This window comes from Notolabrus celidotus, chromosome 1 (genome assembly GCF_009762535.1).
Source record: "Notolabrus celidotus isolate fNotCel1 chromosome 1, fNotCel1.pri, whole genome shotgun sequence".
Classification (NCBI taxonomy): domain Eukaryota; kingdom Metazoa; phylum Chordata; class Actinopteri; order Labriformes; family Labridae; genus Notolabrus; species Notolabrus celidotus.
Window position 1 is genome coordinate 2,916,078 of NC_048272.1, and position 27,154 is coordinate 2,943,231.

Consider the following 27,154-nt stretch of genomic DNA (forward strand, 5'->3'; position numbering starts at 1 on the left):
TCCCTGCTTTCTGTCTCCTTCTCTGTTTCTCTTCTTCTTTTACTTAATAGTAAGCAGAGGTGCTGCAGGCTGGGAGCTGTCCAAACAGGAGGACAATAATAACTGTTTGTTGTCGCCACGGATACACAGCAACACTTAGTGGAGCATCTGGTTTCTGTTAACTGTATCCAAGCATTTCACAAGCAAATATATGTGTAAGTGCGTGTGTGTGCATTAGTGTCCGAATTGGCTGAAGCACCCTGAAACCTGAGCATCTTCTCACACACACACACACACACACACACACACACACACACACACACACACACACACACACACACACACACACGCACACACTTAGGCTTATATATGGAAATGAATGGACACACACCCTATAGAAAATGGGGACAGACCTTCACGCCCTTGCCACCTGCAAATTACAACACAGTTATTAAAGAGTTAAGTTTGTGGTCCAGCGCGCGTGCGTGTGTGTGTGTGTGTGTGTGTGTGTGAGAGAGAGAGAGAGAGAGAGAGAGAGCAGTAGTCTGTGTATGCACACGCGCATCACAGGCTGAGGAATGCCCTCCCCAGTTAGGGAGCCGGGGCCCAGCCAAGGGGCTTTAGAGAGGGGCCCTGTTTGTGTGTGTGTGTGTTTGTGTGTGTGTGTGTGTGTGTGTGTATGTGTGTGAGAGAGAGTTTGTGTGTGCGGGGGGGGTGTTTGTATGTGTGTGTGTGTGTGTGTGTGTGTGTGTGTGTGTGTGTGTGTGAGCGAGTGGGAGCTTAGCAAGGGGCCCTGTGTTTTGTTCTGTTCCACATCAATGGGACGTCAAGCCGGGTTTGGGCCTGACAGCACCCGGATTAAAGGTTTTCTACCAGACCCTCTCTACCCCTCCCCCGACACACCCACCCACACACGCACACACACACTTACAAGCACGCAAACACACACACAATAGGCTGAAAGAACACAGTCTTAACTCTTGGAGTACTAAATTGTAATTTGCAGGTGGCTACAGGCAGCAGGACAGGCCCTCTCAATAACAAGTAAATGGATAAGAAAAGCGTTAGTCTACTTGGGTGTGTGTGCACTGGAATAGTGTATGCGTGTGATTATGTGTATGTGCAACACAACAAAAAGGCACAACTAAATCTTACAAGGCATAACAACACAGAAAGATTTTGTTTAAACTGTTGTTAATAATCTCCCAGTAGACTTCTCCCTGCATCTAGAAGCTGCTCATTCATACATAATTTGCTTTAGGATGCAGAAAGAATACATCTGTAGATGAGGAAGTCTCATTAATATAACAAAGATGAGGGAAATGAATTAGATAACAAGGTCAGAAAAGGGAAGCAAGCAACAACAACAGCATTAGCACATTTTTAGAGGTTTTTTTTCCACAGGAGTAGGTGTTGGACTGGCTGACAGGTCAGGCCTTTAAATTAAACAAGATCATTTCCAGGGCAAAAAATGAAAAAAAGGCAGAAAAATATTAGAGAAATATGTAATAAATGATGCATACAGAGAACACAAGATATACTAAAGGCCAGGCTAACAGGAGTATAACACCAGTAAGAGAGAGAGAGAAAAAAAAGGAGGTTATTAATGTGACATCACACCAGCTGAAGTATTTTCATGTAAGATCCACAAATGCAAAAATCACATAGACTTGATATACACACTTATTAACGCATCCACACCACATGCATTAATTCAGATAAAATATTTTTATCCAACAAACAAAAGTAATGATACTTCAGCCGAGGCTGTTCAGAGCTGTTGTCATGAGGTATGCAGCAATTCCACTTCACACTTTTTGTTATGTTTGTTGAAATTCTCTGTACATTCCAGCAATAATCAGGAATCGATTGCCGTGACAAAAAAGAATCTGCTCACCATGACTGCTGGCTGTGGCATTTTTTATCATTGAAAATTGAATCCGTTTTCAGCTAACTTCTGGTGTTTTCTCCAAAGTTGTCCAACACTTTGCTTTCAACACAGTCACCTCTATTCACTCTGTTCAAACTCCAGCAGTTGGTATTCGAAGATTAGACAAAATGCTGTGACACTGACCTGAAAGACAACTTTTATTGTTTGACAATTTGTCTGATTTTACAGAGGATTTTTTTAAAGAGTAGCGGTTTAAAAATAACTAAATCAGATTGAGTTTTTATTGTAGCCTTCAAAAGAAAAGCTAGAGCAAAGGTTGAAAATGTATTGACTGTATTGAGTTTCACTTTTCCATTCGGTTTACATGTTTTAAAATTTTGTTGGGACCTGCTTAAAGTCACTTCTTGTTAAAGATCACCACTTCTGTGAAAAAACTATTGATTTGATGTAAAAACTGAAACACTCTCTTTGATACCAAAGCGTCTGTGTTTGCTTTGGACAATACTGGCATTTGGAGCAACTTTGTGAGTTCTGCTAAGGGCAGTGAGAAGGAAGGAAGGAAGGAAGGAAGGGAAAAAAAGGGGGGGAGAAGAAAGGCCTATCAGTACTCAGACTAAGAGCTTCTGCTTTTTTCCCCATGTGGCTTTGCAGATCCAGCAGTTCATGCCTCAGCCGGACATTCAGCTGACAGTAAACACGTTTGATGCTGACTGCTGTTGGGCTGTAAAGTTCTCACTGAAACCCCCATTGGTCCGGGTTGTTGGGGAACACAGCCGTGCCGACCGCCTCGGATCCCCCCATGACTTAATTAGTGCTCTCTGATTCTCCGCATTAGTTTACTGTATAGGAACAACTTTTATCCTTAACTGTAATCAGCTTGCCCAGAAGAATAGAGCACAATAAGAAGCCTGTTTGAAGTTCTCTTTGTGTTATCCCAAGCACTTCAACAAAAGCCCACTGCAGCTTGCCTCAGAGTATAATGCTGGGCCGGTAGGCAGCCCCAGTCTGTAAAAACCTGCACTGCTGCATATGGCACCTGCAGTTCTGTTCCCCCTGAGTGAGCGTGGAAAAGCAACTGTTTTTATTATCTCTTAATGATGAAGCTAATGTTCTCAAGCTTTTGGGCTCATGGGCTCCTAAAGGATTTGTTGTTTTTCGGTGGTTAAGTGATCATATTACATATAAAACTGATTTAGTAAAATTACTGAAGACTTCAAGCAGCCCTGCCTACCAGTCTCATGACAGTTCCCTCCTCGTGATTAAAGGGATTATACCTAAAGTGAATAAATTCAGCCGTTTATTACCGTTTGCCCTCCTCACCCACTGAAAAAAGATTTTTGTGATGAATACTTGACGTGTCATTAATATGCATAATCAGGCAAAGCTGGACATTAGCCTAGTCTTTTAGGTCTATTATCAGGAGATGACCATGACAGACTGCAGAGCTTTTATGAACCTCCTTATATTTCTTATAAAATATTCGCTTCTCTCTGATGATCAAGGTGACCGCTAATTTGATGGCAATCTTCCTCATCTGTCCTGGCGAGTATAATAAAGACATCTACTCACAGTGTTTAAATATAAAATTATTTATAAAAAGAAAAGTACATAAATTCTTTAACACAGCTGGTGTCTTTATAAAACAAGTTAAAACAAGATTTTTCATGACTTAAATCTTTTTTTTTTTACATTTTCCAATTACATAACCGGTCTTCATCAGTGAGTTTCTTTTCATCTTGAGATAAAGTGCACCTTACAGTGACATTGAAAATGTAACTACAGTTTTTCTCTTGGTATATCAGCTGTCGTTATTCCAAAAATGATTATTTGACACTGTGGTTATGAATCCAGCTGACACTGCCAAGACTGTGAAATGGTTGCTTCCATAAATGGAGCTACTGCACCATCTAGTGTGGAGAATAAAGTCTGCATGTGCGTAGCCATTGGCATGAAGAGCTTTTAAGAAAAACAGAGCATGTTGTCTTTGTTGTGCAATAATGAATTTGTCTGGGGAGAAGATTTTTCCTGGATGTTGCTAAATGAGACTTAAAAGTTCAACATGTGTTCAAAATAAAAGCAAAGAAGTCACTATTGTTTCCATTAAAGGTGACATATCATGCAAAATGGACTTTTTAATGGTTCTCTACCTGAAATATTTGTCCCTGGCATGTCTACAAACCCCCCGAGAATGAAAGAAATCCATTCTGCCCCTGTTCTGATTTCTCCACCTTTCTGTAAATGTGTGCTGAAACGAGTCGTTTCAGACTTCCATGTTTTTGTTACGTAACAACAATATCCGGTCTGTCACGGAGTCAGAGCTCGGAGCTTGTTCAGCCCATAGACTGTATAAAACAATACTGAATCCCCTCCTCCGTTTTTCATTACCTGCACAAATGTGTGCTAACAAGGAGCTTAGGAGGGAGGCATGCTAGTTGTAGGCTGTCTTAATAAACACAAAGGTCGGATTTACTTCCCACGTCTGCAGATTTGAAGATCTAGTGGATGATTTTTATTTATCATGGATAAGTACTAGCGCTAGTTAGCATAGCTACATAGCTACATGTCGTAGCTGTAGCTGTGTACCAAGACACACGTCTACATACTGACAAATAAAACAACAAGAAACACAGAATCTGTGACCAATGGTTCAGAAAAGGTCCCGCTGCCTTTCTGGCAGAGGTCGGTTTTACTCCCCACGTCTGCAGATTTGAAGATCTAGTGGATGATTTTTATTTATCATGGATAAGTGCTAGCGCTAGTTAGCATAGCCACATAGCTACATGTTCATAGCTCTAGCTGTAGCTGTGTACCAAGACACACGTCGACATACTGACAAATAAAACAACAAGAAACACTAAATCTGTGACCAATCCTTCAGAAAGGTCCTGCTACAGGCGCCTCTCCCTCAGGATCAGATTCTGGATCAGACTCAGAGGGTTGAAGTAACAGCAGCCGTGTATATTCAGCCAACATGTAAACATTAGATCAACGTGCTGGACAGCCGAGGCACATCCACTTCCTGAGGGGGCGTGGTCAGAGAGAAAACAGAGTGTTCTGAGGAGGACTGAAGAAGAGGGTTTTTCAGGCATGCCAAAATCTGATTTCAAAGTGTTTTTTTGAGCATAAACTTTAAAGACATGTTTTGGGGACCTCTTAGACCAATATATTTTGATGAAAAAAGCGTGATATGTCACCTTTAAATCACCAGACAAAAACTAAACCTTTGACATGTCCATGTTTATTTGAATGTTTTTCACTATGAGCTAAGAAAATACAGAACTGATTATTTTCATGGGTTTTCCTTAGAGCTGTATTTAAGACATTGTGCATTGAAAACATCTACACACAAACACACATACAAACATACTAAACATGAACAGACAACGAGTTATGGAGAAAAATAAAGAAGAGGAATAAAGTGGTTCAGCAGAGAACAGATGATAATACAGTTTTTCTCAATTGTTTACACACAAATACTGGTACTTGAGACACAATGACCACAACATGTAACCCATGCACCAACACCCTGAACCAATTCTGCTAAACTACAAGCACAATTCCTGCTTTACACTCAAACTGCAGTTCTAAAACACACTTTTTTTCAAAACACTACACACAGTTCTCTGCATTTGGCACAATTTTAGCACATTTTCATGAAGAAAATCTCTTGTTTTCACAAGGAACACACTGTCAATCAAAATCTAAAGTGAACTGCCCTACTATGCATACTGACTCATCACATGGGAAAACACCTGTCTCACAGTTTTATAATTGGCAATCAGAGCTTTAGCATAAAAGGGCAACAGGTGAGCTTTTCTGTTTGGAGGCAATGGATGCCAACATTGGAAACAGAAAATCTCACCTCAATCCTATTGAGGATTTGTTTCTGCCTAGAGATGGAAAGTGTATGACCAAAATCCACAAACCCATATACCCCTTCTCCAAGCTAAGGAAGAAACATGTGGAGATATAGCAGTTGATGCTTTATGTGGCTGGATTCGCCATTTGAGGCGATATTTCCCCTGCTGCTTGGCCAGGGAAAACAATACTTGTTATGTGGATGAGGTGCTGTGGCCAGACTGAAACAGAAGAGAGGATGCAGCATAGTTTTTAAACATTTTTTTGTACTGTAACTGTATACAGTAAATTCTTCAGTTTGTATGTAGATCACTGTATATGCAACTTTGTGTTGGTTGGGATGTACACTGTCTGCACTGGTTTTTTGGGGGGAGAAAATGAAATATATTTGTTACCGTGTATTTGTGTGTTTTGAGTATAAAAGCAATATTCTAAAATATTTTACAACACACTTATCAATCAATCAATCAATCAATCAATCAGACTTTATTTATAAAGCGTTTTTCATACAATGACATTGTAACATAAAGTTCTGTACAAGAAAAACAACTTAAAATAGAATAAATTAAGAAAAAGATCCCACCCCCAGCCCCGACCCCAAACCCACCCCACAATCCTAAGGTTAACAACACAATATATATATATATATATATATATAAAAACAATAAAAATAAAATAAATAAATAAAAAATCTAAATAATTTGCTGAACAAATTGAGGAAACGCTCTCATGTTATCTTAATGAGGAAACACTGGAGGTAAAATAAGATGTTAAAACTCAAAACAGGAAATTAAAATCACCAAAGTAAAATACATTTCTGAGATAATAAAAGACTAAAATATTAAACCCTTAAAAGAGAATAAGATGTGAGACTTAAAGGCCCTGTGAGGAGTTTTGAACTGGCTGAGAAACAGACTGAAAATGATACTGATGCCTCTTTATAACCTTCAATAGCAAACAAGTCCATCAGCAGCAACACTGGCACCTTCTCTGTTGTCACTTTTAATGCCTGAAACCGCCCTGAGGGGATAGGTGCTAGACCAGATGATGGACATCTCACTTCAGAAACAGCCTTTATTTTAATGTTTCATGGAAAATAATCACATTGCCTGATAAAGGTGACTGTTGAACACAACAGGATGAGGTTTTTGTTGAAAACACTACTTTTGCATGTTTAGGGCAAGAGATAAGAGGTATCACTTTGTCCACAAGGGGGCGCCAGAATCGATACAAAACAAAAGTTCCTCACAGCAGCTTTAAAATAAATAAATAAGTAAATAAATAAATAAAGTAGAATAAAAGTGACTTAATTTGAAATAGATAATAAATAAATAAATAAATAAATAAATAAATAAATAAATAGATAAAACTATTAAGAATAAAAATAAAACTCAGTGAAAAGCGAGACTAAAAAGGTAGGTCTTGAGTTTGCCTTTAAAAATATTGATGCTCTGTGCAGCCCTCAGATCCTCAGGCAGGGTGTTCCACAGGCGTGGGCCGTGATAATAAAAAGCTGCCTCACCGTGGATCTTAGTTTTTACATTTGGTACAATTAAAAGTCCACTACCTGAAGATCTGAGGGCTCTCACTGGCTCATATGATAAAAGCAAATCTGATAAATAAGAAGGGCCAAGACCATTAAGAGATTTAAAAACCAATAAAATAATCTTAAAATCTATTCTAAAAGATACTGGAAGCCAATGCAGAGACTTTAAAATTGGTGTGATGTGGGCTGTCTTTCTGGTCTTCGTCAGCTTATAGTAGCTGAGTTTTGGGGCAGCTGAAGCTGAGAGATGTTCTTTTTAGGGAGACCAGAAAGAAGAGCATTACAAAAGTCAATTCTACAGGTTATAAAAGCATGAACTAGTGTCTCTGCATTGGCTGGAGAGAGAAACTGACGCACTTTGGCAATGTTTTTTAGGTGATAAAAAGCCTTTTTTGTTTTTTCTTATGTATGTACTGAATGTAGCAAGTGTAATACAGAACAAGAAAAAGGCCTAAGTCATTATGATGAATGGAGAAGAAGTGTTTGCCATTCATCAGAGTGTTTTACATTGAGCACATCAGTGTTCAACTGGTTCTTATATACACTTGAGGTCAAAATTATCAGCCCCCCAGGAATTCTGGAACATTTTCCTTAAATTCTGCCCAATGTTTGAATCATTGATAAAACTTGATATAAGCAAACATTCACCAGTGTTCTTTAGTAGCTTTGGTACATTTTGGAATGTAAAATACATTTTTAGGATAACTTTATATCAAATATAGTGAAAAATGGGGTGGTCAAAATTATTAGCCCCCCTGTGAATTTTTACTTTTAAAACACACCTGAGCAGTCAGTTTGTTTCCTAACAACACCTGTAGGTCTGTTGGCTTCCTAACAACACCTGAGCATCCAAACAGCATTGAGATTTACTTAAGGGACTCCAAACAGGGCACTTGAACACGTTATTGAGAGAGACTACTCTTACTAACCATGCCAAAGACAAAGGAAATCAGTCTTTAGCTCAGAAAGAAGATAATGGAGGCTCATAATAAGGGGAAGGCTATACTGTCATTTCCAGGTGTTTTACAGTGTCTAGAATAGCTGTAAGTTGCATCATTGCAAAGTACAAGGAGACAAACTCTGTTAGAAACAAACCTAGGCGTGGTAGAAAACGCAAGATTTCAAGAACTTTGGAGAGGAAAGTAGTCGAAGATGTCAGCAAGAAGCCCCGGACATCTGCCAAGATGATTGGTGCTGACCTGACCTCCATTGGAGTTGAAGTTTGAAGGAACACAGTTGTGAGGGATCTTCATCATAGTGGGCTTCAGGACCATCGTCCCAGAAGAACCCCTTTACTCAAAGAGCGGCACATCAGAGCCAGACTGAGGTTTGCCCATCAACATTTGAAAGGTAAAAATTAGTTTTGGAAGTCCATCTTTTGGTCTGATGGAACTTTTTGGGCACATGGATGTTGTTCATGTTTGGCCAAGAAAGGGAGAGTCCTTCAACCCTTAGAACACAGTCCTCAGAATTAAACATGGTGGAGGGAGCATCGTACAGTGGGGTTGTTTTGCAGCCTCAGGCACAGGCAGCCTTGTTCGGGTGAATGACATCATGAAAAAAGAAAGTTATGTTGACACTTTGAGGGATAATGTGAAGAACTCTGCTCTTAGACTAGGCTTTGGTCAGCGCTGGGTCTGCCAGCAAGACAATGATCCAAAGCTAACGTCAAAATTGGTCAAACAGTTCTTAAAGGACACCAAAACCAAGGTCCTGGAGTGGCCTGCACAGAGCCCAGATCTAAATCCTGTGAAGAATCTGTGGCGGGTGCTCAAAGTCAATGTCCATGCTCAGAAACCATGTATTTTGGACCAGCTGGAACAATTTGCATTGGAAAAATGGGCTAAAATCCCTCCAGAGACATGTTCCAACCTTGTAGAGAACTATTTGAAGAAGTTGTTGTCAGGTGTGGCTCAGAACGGGCGCACTATTGACTACTTAGGGCCAGGGGGCTAATAATTTTGGACATTCCATTTTTACCTTTTCTTGTTTTAATTCATTGCATAAACTATAAACACTTGATTTTAATGCTCATTTTCATGGAGAAATCAAGGGTTTTATCTGATTTCACAAGGGGGGCTAATAATTTTGACCTCAACTGTATGTCTATTCATATGGTGGTTTGTGTGTGTCATTAGAAAACAAAATACCATTTTGATAAGAAATAACATTGTTTTCAACGTAAAGTTTCATTTTGCAGGAGAATTGAGGGTTTTGCCCATTGTGTGTGTGTTTTTAGAGTTCTGAGAGTATGAGGCATGCTTTCAGAAAATGTGTGTAAACAATCCAGAACAACTGTAGTAAAATAAATGACTAAGAATTAAGACATCAAGTTTGACTGTTGTTGACTATTAACAAGTGAAACAATACAAAGCACACAGACTTAAAAACCTTTTTTTTTTTAAATAATCAAAAGCAGCAAGAAGCTAACTAATGAGGCATTAGTTGGCTGGCATCAAAGCTGATTTTCCTTTATGGATTCAATAAACAGAGACCATACTTTGGTAAACTTGTCAGGGAACCTGCTCTGTGTATGTCAGCTTTGTAATTCCATTAACTATTATTACATGTTTTACTACTTTTGCAGAGAGGGTTATGGTTCCTTAAGTAAACATCATACCACTGCAACCCTTGCTCAGTCGTAAAACTTTTGCAATGCACTATCAGTGACAATGAGTTCTTTTACTTTTGTTCTTCAAACCCTGCAACACTTGACTAATAAAAATGTCCTTTGCAGGGAAAATGCACAATGAGAGAGTAAAGTATTAGGGTTATCCTGATGGCTGGGTTTATATTGTTCATTTCTTCTTCAGTTTGGTGCACAAGTTACGTGAACATTTTCAAGGGCCTCCTGTCTAAGTTGGATGTTATCTGTTATTACTGACCTATTCATATGCATATATATGAATGATCTATGCATTAATTTTCATACCACAGTTGTTACTTCTCATTTGTTCTAGCTTAATTTATCTAAGAGTGATTGTTTGAAAAAAGGGCAATTTACAACTGAATCAAAATGTGTTCTATGTTCACATTATACACAACGTGCACATATACATTACACAAATCTAGTTCAATGATTGATAGTCACTGTCTGATGCAAATGTGTACAGCACTGATAAATATTGTCCTGTTGTGTCTGCATGTGTCTTCTTTACCATTTCCTTATTGCTGCTTCCTGATTGTCTTGCTCCATGTATTTTATGTCCATGGACACTTTCTCAAAGACGGTCATGTCATGTCCTCATGTAGCTTTTAGTCATTTTTAATCATATGGTGCTATTTGTACTTTTCTTTTCTTCACTTTTTTTGTTTGTTTGTTTGTGTTTTGGTTTCTCCTCTACCTTCTTATTTTGATTTTATTTTACCCTTTTATCTTTGTTTAATCTTGATCTTTTTATGGAGCCTTTTTAACTTCCTTTGTGCCCACCACCATCAGACTGTTGAACAGTAACGTAGGCCACAGACTGAACCATGCTGACCACTGATTATCTTTGCTATATTATATTATGTTATATTACATTATTATTGTAACTACAACTCATGGTCATATTACATACCCATATTTATCTGTAATTACTTCTATTTAATCTAAATTCCATTGTAACATTGTATATATCTAGATTGTATTCTATCTTTATTTATCTATTTTTATTTTATTTTATTTTATTTTATTTTATATTATATTATTTTATTTTATTTTATTTTATATTATATTATTTTATTTCATATTATATTATATTATATTATTTTATTTTATTTTATTTTATATTATTTTATATTATATTATTTTATTTTATTTTATTTTATTTTATTTTATTTTATTTTATTTTATTTTATTTTATTTTATTTTACTTATTGAAACTTGTCTGGGTTGCTGTAACAGCTGAATTTCCCCCCCGGGGGATCAATAAAGTAATATCTTATCTTATCTTATCTTATCTTAAAATCTTGCAAGGGACTACGGATGTAAACTAGCCTTTTGGCTAACTCTGGCATATTTACAGAAGTGTTAATTTAATATGCATGGTCCTTTTAAATGATAAATAAAATGAAAAAATAAATAAACAACAACAACAACACTCAATCTTAATCTCAATGGTGAGACCACACAGTCCATTGTTTTTTAGTCACAGAGGATCCAGGGTCATGTTGGACTAACTTTTGCCTTTCGCTCTCCAATTCAAATATTTTTGCACTGTATACATCCAAAGCTTGCTAAAACACCGATGAGCAACTTTTGTCATTTGCCTTCAGATTTTGTTTTGATGAGAATAATCTGTTCACAAAGATAAGATGATAGGATGCCAGTTGTCTCAAATGCAACAAAGACATTTCAGACATTTGTCTGTGCTGCCACCAGGTGATAGACAGCTTGATGTCTTCACAGAATACACTTCTGGTATTCAGAGTGTCCGCTCCAGTATTCCACTCAGGACGTCAGCTGCTGCCACATGATTCCCTGCTTGGTGGAAATAACGAAATGACCATGTCATGCATGAGAGTTGTTTGTGTGATGTCATTATGGAAATTCAGCTGTTTCCCCAGATCCACTGTCAGCTGTGGGGCGGAGGTAGGGTCCTGTCCGTTTAGTGGAAGAGCCTTTACAAAAGCCAGAAAGAAAAAGATAGATTTGTTCCCTGGTTAGTTTTTGCCTGCTTGAATGCCTGCTGTGACTGCCTTTGGGACTGCAATTAGCACCCTGATGGCACCATTGGTGGCAGTCCTCAGCCAGGCACTGGATGCACTATACAGGCTACCTCTCCCAGAACAATTAAAACATGAAGATGTTTTATCTGTAAAGATTTGTCACCCCAAGTAAGATGCGATATGTTGTTTGGACAAGGAAAGTGATTTAAACCTACCCATCAGAAGTTCAACTAAGTAGTCTTCCACCACATAAAGTCTTAAAGCCTGATCTACTTTCAGGCCCAAATCCCACTCCCTTGCTAATCTGTCTCTGCTACTCTAACACATCACACTTCTTTCATGAGGAGACATTGACGTAATACATCCCTTTGGCTTTGCAGGCGTAGCACATTGGAACGTTGTCCAAGACTGCTTCCCTTGTTGACACCACCCTAACAAGAGCCTTATGCTTTAGCCCTGTCTTTGCATTATTAAGAAGTATTCCTTCCTGTTGTCTTTTATTAAAATCTAGACTGTATTAAAAGGCAACAGACATACAGTATCTCACGAAAGTGAGTACACCCCTCACATTTCTTCTAAAGATGAGTGCTGCCCACTGTACCACCGTGCAGCCCTGAAGGCAGATCATTTTGAGATTATTATTGTGGTAAATATGTAATTTTTTTTCTTTGATTAAGCGACTAATTTTGCATTCAGTCTATGATAGCAGTAACTGTTTCTTAAGCAATACAACAGTCTGTATAAAGAGATGATATGATTCAGTTGTTTGTCGATGCACCTCACATCCATCAGAGGGCGCCAGAGTGTTCCTTTTGTAATTTGCCACCCATGCACCAGAAGTGAAACTGTACATAAGAGCTTAATGGTGACAATGGAAATCTTATCCTTAACTAAGACTATACCTTATGTTCGTTTCTCTGGAACAGCAATAATGTTTCTGGGTCAATTTGACCCGGGGCATGTTTAATTATCCAAAAGTGTGTGAACACCAAAAAATCCCAAAACATATTTTTCTAAATCTAATTTTTAAAGGCCCTGTGAGGAGTTTTGAACTGGCTGAGAAACAGACTGAAAATGATACTGATGCCTCTTTATAACCTTCAATAGCAAACAAGTCCATCAGCAGCAACACTGGCACCTTCTCTGTTGTCATTTTTAATGCCTGAAACCGCCCTGAGGGGGTAGGTTTCAGACCAGATGATGGACATCTTGCTTCAGAAACAGCCTTTATTTGACTGTTTTCATGGAAAATAATCACATTGCCTGATAAAGGTGACTGTTGAACACAACAGGATGAGGCTTTTGTTGAAAACACTACTTTTGCATGTATAGGACAAGAGATAAGAGGTATCACTTTGTCCACAAGGGGGGGCGTCAGAATCGATACAAAACAAAAGTTCCTCACAGCACCTTTAACTCCATTACTTAGCATTTAAATCAAGATTTAGTCCATTGGTGTTCTTTAATTCTCAGATCATGGTTCAATGAGGATAACTCACTCATTTTTCATTCAAATTAATGTTAAAACTGTTTTTAATGTACATTGGAAAGCCCTAAATATAAATACAATAGTTAAATATGACATAGATTTTTGTTTATTTTATTTCACTTTTTTTTTTATGAAGTGAAGTTGATAAATTAACACGACACCTCTTCTGTAACATGCTGCCCAGATTATTATGCTGCATTAAGCTGGTTTGGAAAGCACATATTGCCTAAAATAGACTTTAAAAAGGGTCAATTTGACCCGCAACATAACAGGAGGGTTAATAACTAAATAAAGTCGAGTGAACAACTATCAATCAAATATGGCAATATTGTCTCTTGAGCAGGTGTTGCTATCTGAGCTGCATAAGCAGAGCCAGAACCTTTTTATTATCATTCTCATGAGTTAGTTCTTTCTTTTACCTTAAAAGGCCTTTAATGATTCTTTCTTTATTGATATCATAATTTAGTTAGTGTTTTTTATTCGTTTGAATATATTACATACTTGTTTTTTGGACAAAGCAGTACAATCTTCTTTGTTTTCCTTCTGTATCCAAAGCACAGACTGTTTGATAGGTGGTGTCACCATGACAGGAAAAGCACAGGTATTATCAGTAACATTCTCAGTCTATTCCAGCTTACAGTCAGCTGTGCTCTGAGCACATTATTCATTAACCTTGTTAGCGTCACCTGTGCTTTCTGAGTGGTCACAACATAATCAGTAAAATGAGGAGTAGAAGCAGAATCTATTATTGTAGCAACAGAGTGACAATCACTTCAATCAGCGTGTGTCTAAAAGGAAAGAAAGAGCTGAGTCTGTGCCTAACTAGAGAACACCTTATCTCCACTTTGTCTGCTCACCTGGCAGCTGTTTATGTTGAACAGTTAAACACCTGCCCTCTTGTAGCTGCTATACCTTCCACACACACCTGCTCCTCATTTACACACACTTTACTCAAACAGCTGCCAAATTAACTCCATGCCTGTCTGCCTGGCTTCCTGCTTTACTCAAAGACAACCTGTTCTTTACTTTTACCCAAATTCTTTCCAGTCACTGCTTGTAGAATATCAGGTAAAACTTAACCTAGAAGAACAGGTGGTATTAACTACTAATGAGTGAATTTTGATCCCAGATTTTTTATTTAGGATATAGATTCATTTAAAAAAAGGAAGGAACTTTTTCAAATGTACTGTAACCCAAAACACATTAGATTTAACATTTGACTACCCATAGGAAAATTAATTTAGAGAGGAGATCTCAAAAGTGTTTCATTTATGTCTCCTAGACAACAATGAGATCTGTTTGAAAGCGAAATGAGACTATAGCTTATGTCTCCTGTTTCTCATTCTTGCCTTCAGAAAAAAAAAAGTTGCAAAAAGTCTCAGCTTAGTCTCCCTTTCAGTTCAAAAGGAGATCTGGTTCAAATCTGAAATGATTCTCAGGTATTTCTCAAGTGTTGTGACTCCTTTTGAGCTCAGGTGGAGAAATCAGGGAGCTCTCTCAATCGTCTCAATCTAACCTCATCCATTTGTTTTTGTCAGACTCAGTTTTTGGGTCTCAAGTTGAGCTCAGATGGAGCAAAGAAAGAGCCTGAGCTCATCTTTTCATGAACATTTATAGTGCCCTGCAAATTTAAGATTTCAATGTACTTGTCCACAAACTTACAATTCTCATTAAAACATTTGAACCACTTGCAAGATCAGCTATTTAGATGTGAAATGATCTCTTCTTTGACTTCCCAATATGGTCCTTCACTGGTGTGTGAGAGAGAGCCACGCCCTAACAGACACGAACAGGACAAGGAAAAAAACAACAACAACACACACCAGGGAGGGGGAACAACTGAAACACTAGGGCCCAATCTCAATGTCCTCCCTAAACCCTAAGCCCTTCTTGACTTAATTCACGTAACCTGTAAAGTGATTGAGGGCAGGAGGCTGTAAGGGTTCAAAACTGTAGAACTAGGAATGGGACAGCACTTAGCAACTTCTCCGGCAACCTGCATGATGTCATCGCCTTAGCGGCATTAGGATTTTTAAATGCGCAATTTTTACTTTTCTCAAATTCAAGGCGCTTAAGGGACAGACTGACTGATTGATATTTAGATGTGCAATGATCTCTTCTTTGACTTCACAATATGGTCCTTCCTTTACAAGTCTGTTTGGAACAAAACAACTTCACAAAGATTTAGTGGATTTGAGAGAAATTGCAAAAGATAGAGATTTCATACCAGGTATGACAGACTATTTATTTAAAATATGGGCCGCAAAAGGGCTGACCAGATTTAGCCAGATTATTACAATTAAAGGGGTGGATTCTTTTGGGTGCTGGTGGCCTAGCGGTCTAAGCGCCCCACATACAGAGGCTACAGTCCTCGTCGCAGGGGACGCTGGTTCGATCTCTGGCCGGTCAACCATTTCCTGTATGTCTTCCCCCGCTCACTACTCCCCACATTTTCCTGTCTCTCTTCAGCTGTCCTGTCAAATAAAGGCAAAACACCCAAAAATATATTTTAAAAAAAGAGAAGAAAATTAGCCATTAATGAGATCTCTCATTTAAGTCTCAAATAAGACTCATGTCATGGTCTCAACTATTTCTCCTAGTGAATTTTAGGAGAAACTAATGAGAACAATTTGAAACTTGAATGAGGCTGAAGTGAGAATATCAATTTTGTCTCCAGAGACTTAGAAGAGAAAGCGTTGAGCAGTAAAATTTTCCTCTGGGCAAGTCTGTTTGGAACAAAACAACTTCACAAAGATTTAGTGGATTTGAGAGAAATTGCAAAAGATAGAGATTTCATACCAGGTATGACAGACCATTTATTTAAAATATGGGCAGCAAAAGGGCTGACCAGATTTAACCAGATTATTACAATTAAAGTGGTGGATTCTTTTGGGTACTGGTGGCCTAGTGGTCTAAGCGCCCCACATACAGAGGCTACAGTCCTTGTTGTAGGGGTCACGGGTTTGATGGTCGACCATTTCCTGCATGTCTTCCCCTGCTCACTACTCCCCACATTCCCTGTCTCTCTTCAGCTGTCCTGTCAAATAAAGGCAAAAAGGCCAAAAATATGTTTTAAAAAAGAGAAGAAAATTAGCCATTAATGAGATCTCTCATTTAAGTCTCAAATAAGACTCATGTCATGGTCTCAACTATTTCTCCTAGTGAATTTTAGGAGAAACTAATGAGAAACGAATGAGAACAATTTGAAACTTGAATGAGGCTGAAGTGAGAATCTCAATTTTAGTTCTTAGAAGAGAAAGCCTTGGGCAGTAAAATTTTCCTCTATACCAAGCTTTCTACAACAAGTCCTGGTGACTGACTGAATCAAGACTACAGTTCTGTGCAGGTATTTGTTGCTCTATTGTGTGCGATGAAAACAACAGGCTGTTTAGCCCTTTTTTTACCCCGGCTAAATGATCACATTTCCCCGTGTTGTTTATTTGTGTGACCCAGGGTTGGTGTGACAGGATGTGATCTGTTGGACTTGTATTAGCATGTTGTTCTATAATAACAGCCCCTGCCTGATTAACCAGCTTGGCTTTCACTGGAAAAGGGAAGCAAGATATTGAAAAATTTTCAACCTTCATTTCTCCAGAAAGTGCTACGCTGACACTTTTTCCCCAACAAACCTTACTTTACATTTTAGAATCTAGTTCCTTTTGTCAAACAAACTTGTGTTAAAGTAGGGTGAGACTTAATATGACAAAACATCATTTAAACAAGAGATTTTTTCCTCATGACCCTGACCTTTGGGTCTCTGTGGGGAGGTAACCTAATTGCACAGACAACAGGCTGATACAGCTCATACGGTGGTGGTGTAGGATATAACACAAACATAGATCCCTTGTTGTGACGACATGATCTGTAATTTGGGCGGATGCTTCAGAAACATGTGAAAACAAGACAAGCCACAACTATTTGCATCTGAATTTTCCTGCCATCTCTACTTAAATTGCCCTGCACATGTTCAAACAACAGCAGCAGAGAATTCTTGAGAGGGAGTTATGTAAAATGAAATTACCAGAAGTACAGTCAGACCAGTCCAACAAAGGATTAGCTTTCTTTGGGCATACATGGAGGTTAAAAATGACATACTTGTTTCTGAAAAGAACACTGAACTACAATTGAGAAGTGTCAATGATATTAATACAAGACAAGTCTCCTCTAGACTCCTGGACATCTAACCATTAAAATTTAGACACTTGGCTACAGTCTAAAGTGTGTAATGAAATCCAGACAAACACATCCATTCTGTGGTTAATGGAGAACAGCAGGGATACAAGGCTACAACATATTTTTGACATGGAATTCAAGATTAATTCGGACAAACCCATTTCCTTGGCTAGGAGTAGTACGTAGGAGTAGTGGGAATCTTGTTCATGAATATTTCAGGTGCAACTATTCAACATACTACTGTGCAACATACAATCCAGATTCCAGAGATCCCACTCCACTGCCATTCTTGTTCACAGCCTCGTCACCTCCCGTTTGGACTATTGCAACCCTCCATAAACTTCAACTGGTTCAAAACCATCCACCACATCACACCCATCCTGCAACAGCTCCACTGGCTTCCCATCACACACCGGATCAACTACAAAATACTTCTCCTCGCCTTCAAATCCATACATAACCTCGCCCCTCCATATCTCTACGACCTCCTCCATACTGCCACACCCGTCCGCACCCTCAGATCCTCCTCCTCCATCCACCTCACTGTCCCCCCTGCTCCCACCTGACCTCCGCAACACTGACTCACTCCCACATTTTAAATCCAAACGCAAAACCCATCTGTTTAAACTGGCTTACTCCATCTGACCACAACTCCACTGTCCATTCACTTAAAACTTTTTAAATTGTGTTTTATTTACTGTTTGCTATTTAAACTCTGTTTGTTTTTAATGTTGTAAGGTGACCTTGTGTGCCAAGAAAGGCACCTATAAATAAAATGCATTATTATTATTATTATTATTATTATGCTGCTTAAAATGAAAATTGGGGGGGGGGGGGGGGGGGGGGGGGGGGGGGGTGCCAGTGGCCTAGCGGTCTAAGCACACTTGTCGCAGAGGTCGCCGGCTCGACTCCTGACCGCAACCATGTGCTGCATGTCTTCCCCCGCTCTCCACTCCCCACATTTCCTGTCTCTCTTTAGCTGTCCTATCAAATAAAGGCAAAAATGCCCCCCTATGAAAAAAAGAAGGTAAATGGGAACCGATTGTCATGATTTGTAAACTACAGGAACCCCATATTTAGAGGTGGTGTTGAAGCTATTTGTTTATTTTTTGTATTTAGTTGTTTATTTAGTTTGGAATTAATAAGCAGTATTAGTTGTTAGATTTATCTAATCTTTTCTTTTTATAACTCATTTAAGTTAGATTTGGGGGTTATTTTTTTTTGCTAGTCATTTGTTTAGTATATTTAGATTTTTTGTATTTTTAATATTTCTTTTGTTTGTTTTTGTTTCTTTGGTAATTAGGAACTGTGGGCACCTGAGGTTATTTAGGTGGGTAGGTGGCAGAAGGCCGGCATGCACCTGGTTGGGCCTATGGTTTTTTGCCAGCACAAGAGAGGCAGCAGGAGCTGTGATTTTCTTTGTTCCTTTTGTTTGCTTGCTTGCCATCAAAATAAACCATTAGAAACCGCTGAACTTTTGCAAGGACATTAGACTTCTTTTGCCTGCGTACATCACATCCCCAGGGTGCATCAGTGACCCTTTGATTAAGTTTAGTTAAAGTTTGAGTTTGATACTTTAATTATTCTTTGAGTTTTTTATGACAAATGGCCACTACAGGTGGTATAATGCTTTTTACATATTTTACAAACAGAAACTAAGCTAAAATGTTGCATTGAAGGGACATGTGTGCTGGAGTAACCCCTGGATGACACTGCAGGCTGCTCTGAACTGCTTGTTGAGTATTCAGTGAGATCAACACGTGATTTGCTCAAATTGTGACACCAGCCATTACAAGCGCAAATCTGTAATTTTAAAAAGGGAAACACAACTTTGTTTCATGGCAACAGTGAAAGAGGCTTCCAGAATGCTGGGTCCTGGAATGCTGGGGGGAGGGCCTTAAAGAGACAATAGCTGAAATGGAGCATTTTAGACAGAGGCTGAAATGAGCAGCAGATGTAAAGCTACTACAAAACTATCGGAGAGACAATTTAAAGCCTTTAAAGAGCATTACACTCCCTCTTTAATTGAAAATAACACAAAGACAATGTTTTGAATATTGTAGCTCAGAACTGTCATCATTTTTGAAAGGTGATATGACAGCAGTATGTTTAAAAAAACCTTGACTAGTGGCAACAACAGACTGGGAAAGTTGTTAAATGCAGAAAAGAACACCTGGTGGAACATCTCACTCATAACTTAGTTTACTTGAAACAGGCTAGTAACATGACTGGGTATAAAAGGTGCATCCCAGAGAGGTTGAGTCTATCTAAAATAAAGATGGGCAAGGGTTCATTACTCTGTGGAAGACTGCGCTAGCAAATACTGCAACAATTTTTTGAAAAGGGGTTTTATATTTTCTACTGTTTTATACATTGTTATAATAAATACATGCTTAATGCTGATGTCATGTGTAATGCAACAGCTCTTCACCCAATGAGCTGACAATAGCAAATACTGTACCTTAGTTGTAAGCATCACAATGACATTCACAGGCTGAAATTAATCAAAGACATGATTAATTTGTTTCACCCAGAAAATATCAGCAGTAGGGGAGAACGGGGTTGGTTGTCACACGGGTTGGTTGTCACACTTGTTATATCTCTCCACCAGGGGGCGCTGTCTCTCAAATTGGGGTATGGACATTTCCAGAATTAGGATCAGAGCTCACCTACATAGTCTTCTCTGGAGTAAGACAGCTGAACTTGAGGTGAGAGGACTTTTTGTGTTTTTCATGTCAAATTGTAAATATTCAGCTCCTCAGTATTTTTCTTCTAGGCTTTTAAACGATGGGTTTATAACAAAACAAGTGTTACCTTTACAAAGTGTGAGGGGAAAGCTATAGTTTAGATTTGTATTAGCTAGCTAACTACTTGTTAGATGGTTGTTAGCCTTGATGCTAGCAAAAAAATTCCAGTTGGGGTTGGTCGTCACATTCTCTTCGGGGTTGGTTGTCACATGTAACAACCAACCCCTATGTTGGCAAAATCATGCATGGTGAAATGAGTTGGAGTGTGCAGACCCTACATTTACCATCACTGTAACTCAGACAGTGACTGCATGTAGCCTAGTTGAGTCGGCCATTATTGTTAGGCCTAGTTGTTTGGTTCTTTATGTTGTTATATAGGCTGGCCTAAGGATGTGTTTCCTGTTCATGTTCCTTGCTCATTTTATGTTAAAATGCATTAAGTTATGTAGGCCTATCACTTGTCTATCTTGACTTTTTAAAAATATTTTTCCCATTAAAATACCATTGTGACAACCAACCCCATAGTGTGTGACAACCAACCCTGTGATGGGGTTGGTTGTCACAATGTGTCAGAGTGTCTTTGATAGTTAATTGCCTCTTTGTTACAATGAGTATGAAAATGAGAGGGATACACATTTCAAGCCAACACCATAAGCTTCAATTTAATGTAGGAATGACTATTGAAAGATGTTCTGATGATGAGCAATCATCAAAACAGTAAAAAGTGTGACAACCAACCATAGACTGTAAAAAATATGGACGTAGTATCCGTGACGTCACCCATCTGTTCCTGAGAGCTGTTTTGAAGCAAATCGACGGCAGCAGCCATATTGGTAATGCGGAACTCAACCAGGCAGAGTGTGACGTAGTGTGAGTCTCTTAGCCAATGGCTGTGTGTTCCCGACCGGGAGTCACGTCAGTCATGTCCTTATTTGGGCAAAACTCATAATCTTAATATCTTCTTAACCGTCATGTTAGAAAAAAATTCACCCCCCCAGTACTGTGTGTGCCATTAGAGAGATTAGCGTTGTAGGGCCAAGCCGTTTTTTGAACCAGGCTGCAAACATGTTTATTAATGCTGCAAAGATCGTCTTTTTCCCATTCATATCTATGTAGTTTCCGGTGTTTCTGCAGCCAGCCTCAAGCGGATTTTCGATGTATTGCAGTTTATATCACTTCCGCATTGGCTTCATCGTTTGAGACCAGAGTTTGCCGCTTGGTTGTTATATAGGCTGGCCTAAAGATGTGTTTCCTGTTCATGTTCCTTGCTCATTTTATGTTAAAATGCATTAAGTTATGTAGGCCTATCACTTGTCTATCTTGACTTTTTAAAAATATTTTTCCCATTAAAATACCATTGTGACAACCAACCCCATAGTGTGTGACAACCAACCCCATAGTGTGTGACAACCATCCCCGTGATGAGGTTGGTTGTCACAATGTGTCAGAGTGTCTTTGATAGTTAATTGCCTCTTTGTTACAATGAGTATGAAAATGACAGGGATTCACATTTCAAGCCAACACCTTAAGCTTCAATTCAATGTAGGAATGACTATTGAAAGATGTTCTGATGATGAGCAATCATCAAAACAGTAAAAAGTGTGACAACCAACCCCGTTCTCCCCTACTTTAAATGGTTACAATGATTTCTCATTTGGCAGCAGGTATATGTTTGTCAATCCTGAAAGAGGAACCCGAGTCTTTGTTACTCAACTATCTCCACTTTGTTCTCTGCAATAAGAGCCTGTTTTTCCTTGTTCCACTCAACCGACCAAGTCTAAACAAGAACTCACTTCTTGTCACTTGTGTTGTACAGGTTGTGAAGCCAATCTAAGACATGCTTGTGGTTTGTGCTAGGCTATAAATAAAACTGACTCATCCATTTGATAAAGTCATCATCCGTTTTTGCAGGTTTTTTGCATGCAGTTACTGAGAGAGACCTCGGTCTCTTAAACAAATACTGTACTTAAGGGTCTTGTATGCTGCTAGTGTTTGGGACATGTCATTTCATTTTTGTCCTCAGTAACTCCTCCTTGGGGCCAAGCGCAGATAACAGGTTAGACACTAATGTGGATTTAGATTTAAGGGAGAAAAAAATGATTCCAACAAAACTGAGTGGTATTTAAGATATTCTGGAAAAAAAAAGTTTATTAATTTAACAAGCATACAAAACAACAAATCATCTTTTCAAACTACCAATGCAGTTTCAGTGCAATTCCAAAATATACTTTTTTTTTTTTCAGCAGGGCATGTTAATCAAAGTTATTCACGTCAGAAACAGCCATTTAAATAATTCTTTTGATTATCTTTTGACAATTGTCCTAGCCAGAGGAAGCTCGCAAGTGATACCTTCATGAGGTAAAACTGTACACATCCAATCTCTTCACATACAAACAAAGCACTACGTCACAAATGAAATATTAAATACATAAACAAAAAAACATAAAAGTACAGTAGCACATACAACCTGATGCGTTTGTAAACAAAGCTTGTAAACAAAAAAAGGAAGTATGTGGTTATAGATATTTGGTTTGTGGATTAATACCTATCGCTGATGCACTGTATTATATCGCTTTACCACATAGACAGTATTTGGTGTGCAAGTGTAGCAGACTGTCAGTTATACCGTGAAGGTGAAAAATGTAAAAATCTGGACACATTTTTCCACCTTTGTGTGCATTTCCCCACGACTAAAAGCTATAGCAATGATAAATACAGAGTTAAAAACACACACTCTTCCCGTATCCTTTTCCTTTCGAGTAAGAGTCAACATTCTACATTAGCTTCTTCAACAACATTTGCCGACAATACACACGCAGATCTCATTTACTCTCAGAGACACTGTTACTTTAAGACAGAATCATTGTATCTCAGCAGGGCACAGCAGTGAAAATAAAACAAGAACAGGAGAATGGCACTGCCAAAAAGAGACTGAGGGCTGGTCAGTCTGTAAAGATCAACTAACACACAGCATCAACCCCAAGTCTGCAGTTTAACACAAGGGGCTCATGTTTAGGGACCATAGTATAAATAAGGCCAGTAGAATACTGGGGATTGAGAATTTAATGGGAATGTCATTTAATAAACTGGCCCTTTGTGATAACTATCTTTTTCATAGGGGGGGAAGCAAGTGTGGAAGTTCAATATTGAAATGTCCAATCACTTTTTGGAGCTGAATAGATCCTTTTCTTTAGGTGCTACAATTGTGCTGCTACATAAAACTGAACAGTACAAAAACAGAACAATGACATCATCCATTGAGAACTTTTTTTTTTTCAATATTTTTTCTAAATGAAGTGTAACATCAGTTATTTCCAATTATATCTCCACTAAATCATCAATCTGGGGATTCTTTACTTGATTTGAACTCTCAAAACCTGAACTTGAAAATTCTGCTGCTTCAGATCTCTTTGGAAGCACACCCTAAATTTAAGTTAGTATGTTAGTATCAGATACTGCTACAGTCAAATTCATCTGGGTGTTAAATAAATACAACTGCTGCAAGGTGTAACAAACACCATGTTAGCATATCAAAAATGTATCACTAAATAAACATCAGATTGCAAGGTAACCTAAGTCAAATACGCCCTTAAAAAGCAATATACTCAGATATATATCATTCAATAATTGTGCTATATTTCTCCAACACATGAGTTTCTAAAAGCACTCCAACTTTCAGTCAGCACCCAGCCACACAGAGAGTATTAGCCTTTAAGACATGACTGTTAATGAGGTTGTCATTTTTATACAGCATATTCATGTACAGATTATCACTGCCATTAAAAAAGAAGGTAGGTGAATTGTGGTGGTCTTGACGGAACATGAAACATAAACAGCTTGAAAACTCACAGCATTCAATGGCAGGGCCATCTGTCACACTCCCAATTGCTCATGAGGCTGACCAATACCAAGTAGAAAGCACTAGATTAAGTGGTCTAGTTGTAGGCCATTTTCAGACTATTTCAACCACAGCTCATGAAAATGGACACTAATAAGAAAAAGAGAGAAAGGGTGGCATTTTTAAGTGTGCGTGTCTGTGCTTTAAACAGTGACAATTGGTGGGGAAAAGGCATGGTCACAAGTTAAAGGGTAATTCAACACTAAATTACATGGGGCAAAAAAACTTTTGCACTGTTTGCTGGATTTGGAATATGATGCATGCTGTGTGTCGGGCCATGCCCCAATCAGTGGTGTCACAGCAGGTGTTCTCAATCAGTTATGAAAGGACAATCACACATAGTGATGTCGCTGATTGGGTTGTTGCTAGTTGTGTAACACGTTGCGAGTTTTGTGAGAGGTACAGCAGCAATTTCGGACCATAATTGAGTCAGTGTTAAATTACCCTTCAAGACTTCTATACATTTCTCTCCTATCTCAAGCAGGGTTTGTACACTCTTTTGGCTCCGCCTCTTAAATGTTGGCGTTCTGTCTCTCACATTGTCCATTCATCTCTCTACCTAATACACTCCTCCTCTGATGGGCTTTCTGATTCTTCATTCTCACTGTCATCCAGCTCGGGAAGATCCCCCCACAGGAGCAGATTCAACCCTGAGAAAACATCAGATGATAACAAAAGTCTGTCAAAATACAGATTCAACAGCAGAAAATAACACACCAAAGAATTGGATTCTTTTAGGGCGCAGGGGTTATACTGACCTGTTGCATCCAGTCTGTTGAGAGTAGAAACAGCATCACTATTGAACATCCAGAAATGGCCGTTGTTACAGGAAAGCAGGCAGGGTTTACAGGGGGCCACAACATGATAGCCCACAACATTACCACTGGGAGAGGGAGGTGGAGAGAATAAAGAAGAAACATGTGTCAGCACTTTACTGGGGGCACTTCTGAAAACTGCTAGCTCCACTGGTGACTGTCTATTATCTAACAGTTGTTTGTTTTTACCCTGCGTACCACAACAAAAGCCTGGGGATACAAAAGAGGCTTCATACAGCCTCACCAAAACAACAAACTCTCTGATAGATTCATATCAGATATAAAAGTCTAATAACAACAATATAACCTCAGATTACATTTTAAGATGACAGGAATTGTGTCATCACAGATCAATTATTGGGCAACTAGATTAGTTGTGGATGAATAGCTTGAAGAATTTTTGGAGTTCAAACACCCAGTATTCTTTGATTCAAGCTTTGCAAACATACATTTTTTTTCAGATCTCTCTTATAATTAATTGTTAATTAAATATTCTGGACTGTTGGCCAGACAGCACAACAACAACATCATCTGGGAAATTCAAATTAGAATTAATCACTTTTTCTTATGTTTAAAAAGCCAAATGATTAGCCTTCCAGATATTCTCCATATACAGATAATAAAATGAAAAGCATGTTGCTGCTACAGATGTGAACTATAAACAGCAATAAGGACAGGTTACACTTCTTTGCAGTGCCAACTGTGGTTACTGTTCTTTTAATGAACAGCTCACATTAACAGATGGTCTACCTAAAGCAAACCCTGCAGGCTATGAAGGAGCTTTACATACCACTTGAGACATGCGATGTCTCTCAGTTTGCATTTGCAGCTTTCAGTAGAGTAGCAGCTGGCCACAAAGTCAACAGTTCTTGGGGGAGGGTGCGTGTAATGACAAACAAACATGGCCATTAATCGATATTACCAACACATATTGCATGTTCAACCACATAACCACATGTATGGACTCACACTGTATATCCATCACCCAAACATCAGTTTGATTAAAGTTAGCAAAGCAGTGTCATACACATTGTCCTGACAACAACAGGAGACATAAACAAAAGCTAGCAGCACTGCTAACCAGATTAGCACTTACCTATTGGGAGGAATATCAGTGGAAAAAAGCTCAACCTCAGTGTCTGCAAGAAGCACTGCTTTCATGCCTCTCGTGCAGAGAAGACTGTCACAGAATATACAGTTCACTTGGGTCACACACTTGTTTTTGAAATTAGCGTTGGATGTAGACATTGTTGTCCTGCTAAAATGGACGAACACTCTCGCCCTTTCTTCCTCCAGAAAACAAACGCAGCAGGAAAAAACAAAATAAAACACAGGATCAGATACTGATGCAGATCACTATCTGTCCAGGTCAGTGAAACGTGTTCGATTTCACGTTAACTCCGCAGTCGTTAACGCTCAGTCTAACGTCCTTGTGTAAACGTTAACAAACACAACGGAGGGCAGCTAACGTTAGCCTGTTGAAAAGACGCAAGATTATATATTTCCGCGAGGCGTTTTTGATACGAGAGACAGTTATAAGCTGTATAATTCATAAATACACAATACCGTCGAGAAACTAGCCTTTTACACGGTTTGCACCACTGGCTTGGCGTTCATACAGATGTAATTATCAGCTAACTCAATAGCTGTCAGCTTTGTTTACAACTTCCTGGTGTCTAACGGTACTTCCTGACAGTATCTTTAAAAGACCGGAGACCGGCTCTGATTGGACACGCTCCATAGTAACCGCTGCTATTGGCCACATTTGCCTCAAAGTCTGAATTTGATTGGTCGTAGTTTTGAAAGGATACGCCCACATTTATAAATACTGGCAAACGACTGGTGTGTTAGAGTGCCAATCAAATTCCGTTTGGCCAACTGTAGTGTGGGAAGAACGGCTCGTGTCCTATGAACTTAGGCGGGGCTCTTTTTGAGTCTGTGTGAAACAAAGTTGATTCAGTTATTAATATTTAAGGGGTTTGACGTATAAATAAGGAGCTTTAGTTCAATTGTTTATTTATTTATTATTTAAAGGACCATGCATTATTTATTTTTTATTTATTAGTTTATTTGACAGGGGCCATGCAAAACAACAACTGTCAAGCCAG

General features: G+C 38.7%; 1 protein-coding gene across 1 annotated transcript; it reads right to left on the minus strand.

Annotated features, from left to right (window-relative positions):
• Positions 1-22,463: 22,463 nt before the first annotated feature.
• Positions 22,464-26,740, minus strand: fam72a (family with sequence similarity 72 member A). The gene is made up of 4 exons (XM_034689601.1): positions 26,143-26,740; positions 25,837-25,914; positions 24,990-25,114; positions 22,464-24,881 (listed from the first exon to the last, which is right to left on the minus strand). The coding sequence occupies exons 1-4, from the start codon at positions 26,292-26,294 to the stop codon at positions 24,787-24,789; spliced, it is 450 nt and encodes a 149-aa protein (XP_034545492.1). The 5' UTR covers positions 26,295-26,740; the 3' UTR covers positions 22,464-24,786.
• Positions 26,741-27,154: the final 414 nt, after the last annotated feature.

Coding starts and splice junctions, on each gene's coding strand:
- fam72a (XM_034689601.1), bottom strand. CDS start 26,294: ATGTCTACATCCAACGCTAATTTCAAAAACAAGTGTGTGACCCAAGTG. Junction 25,915..26,142: donor ACTGATATTCCTCCCAATAG/GTAAGTGCTAAT, acceptor CCCTCCCCCAAG/AACTGTTGACTTTGTGGCCA. Junction 24,882..24,989: donor CAACAGACTGGATGCAACAG/GTCAGTATAACC, acceptor ATGTTTTCTCAG/GGTTGAATCTGCTCCTGTGG.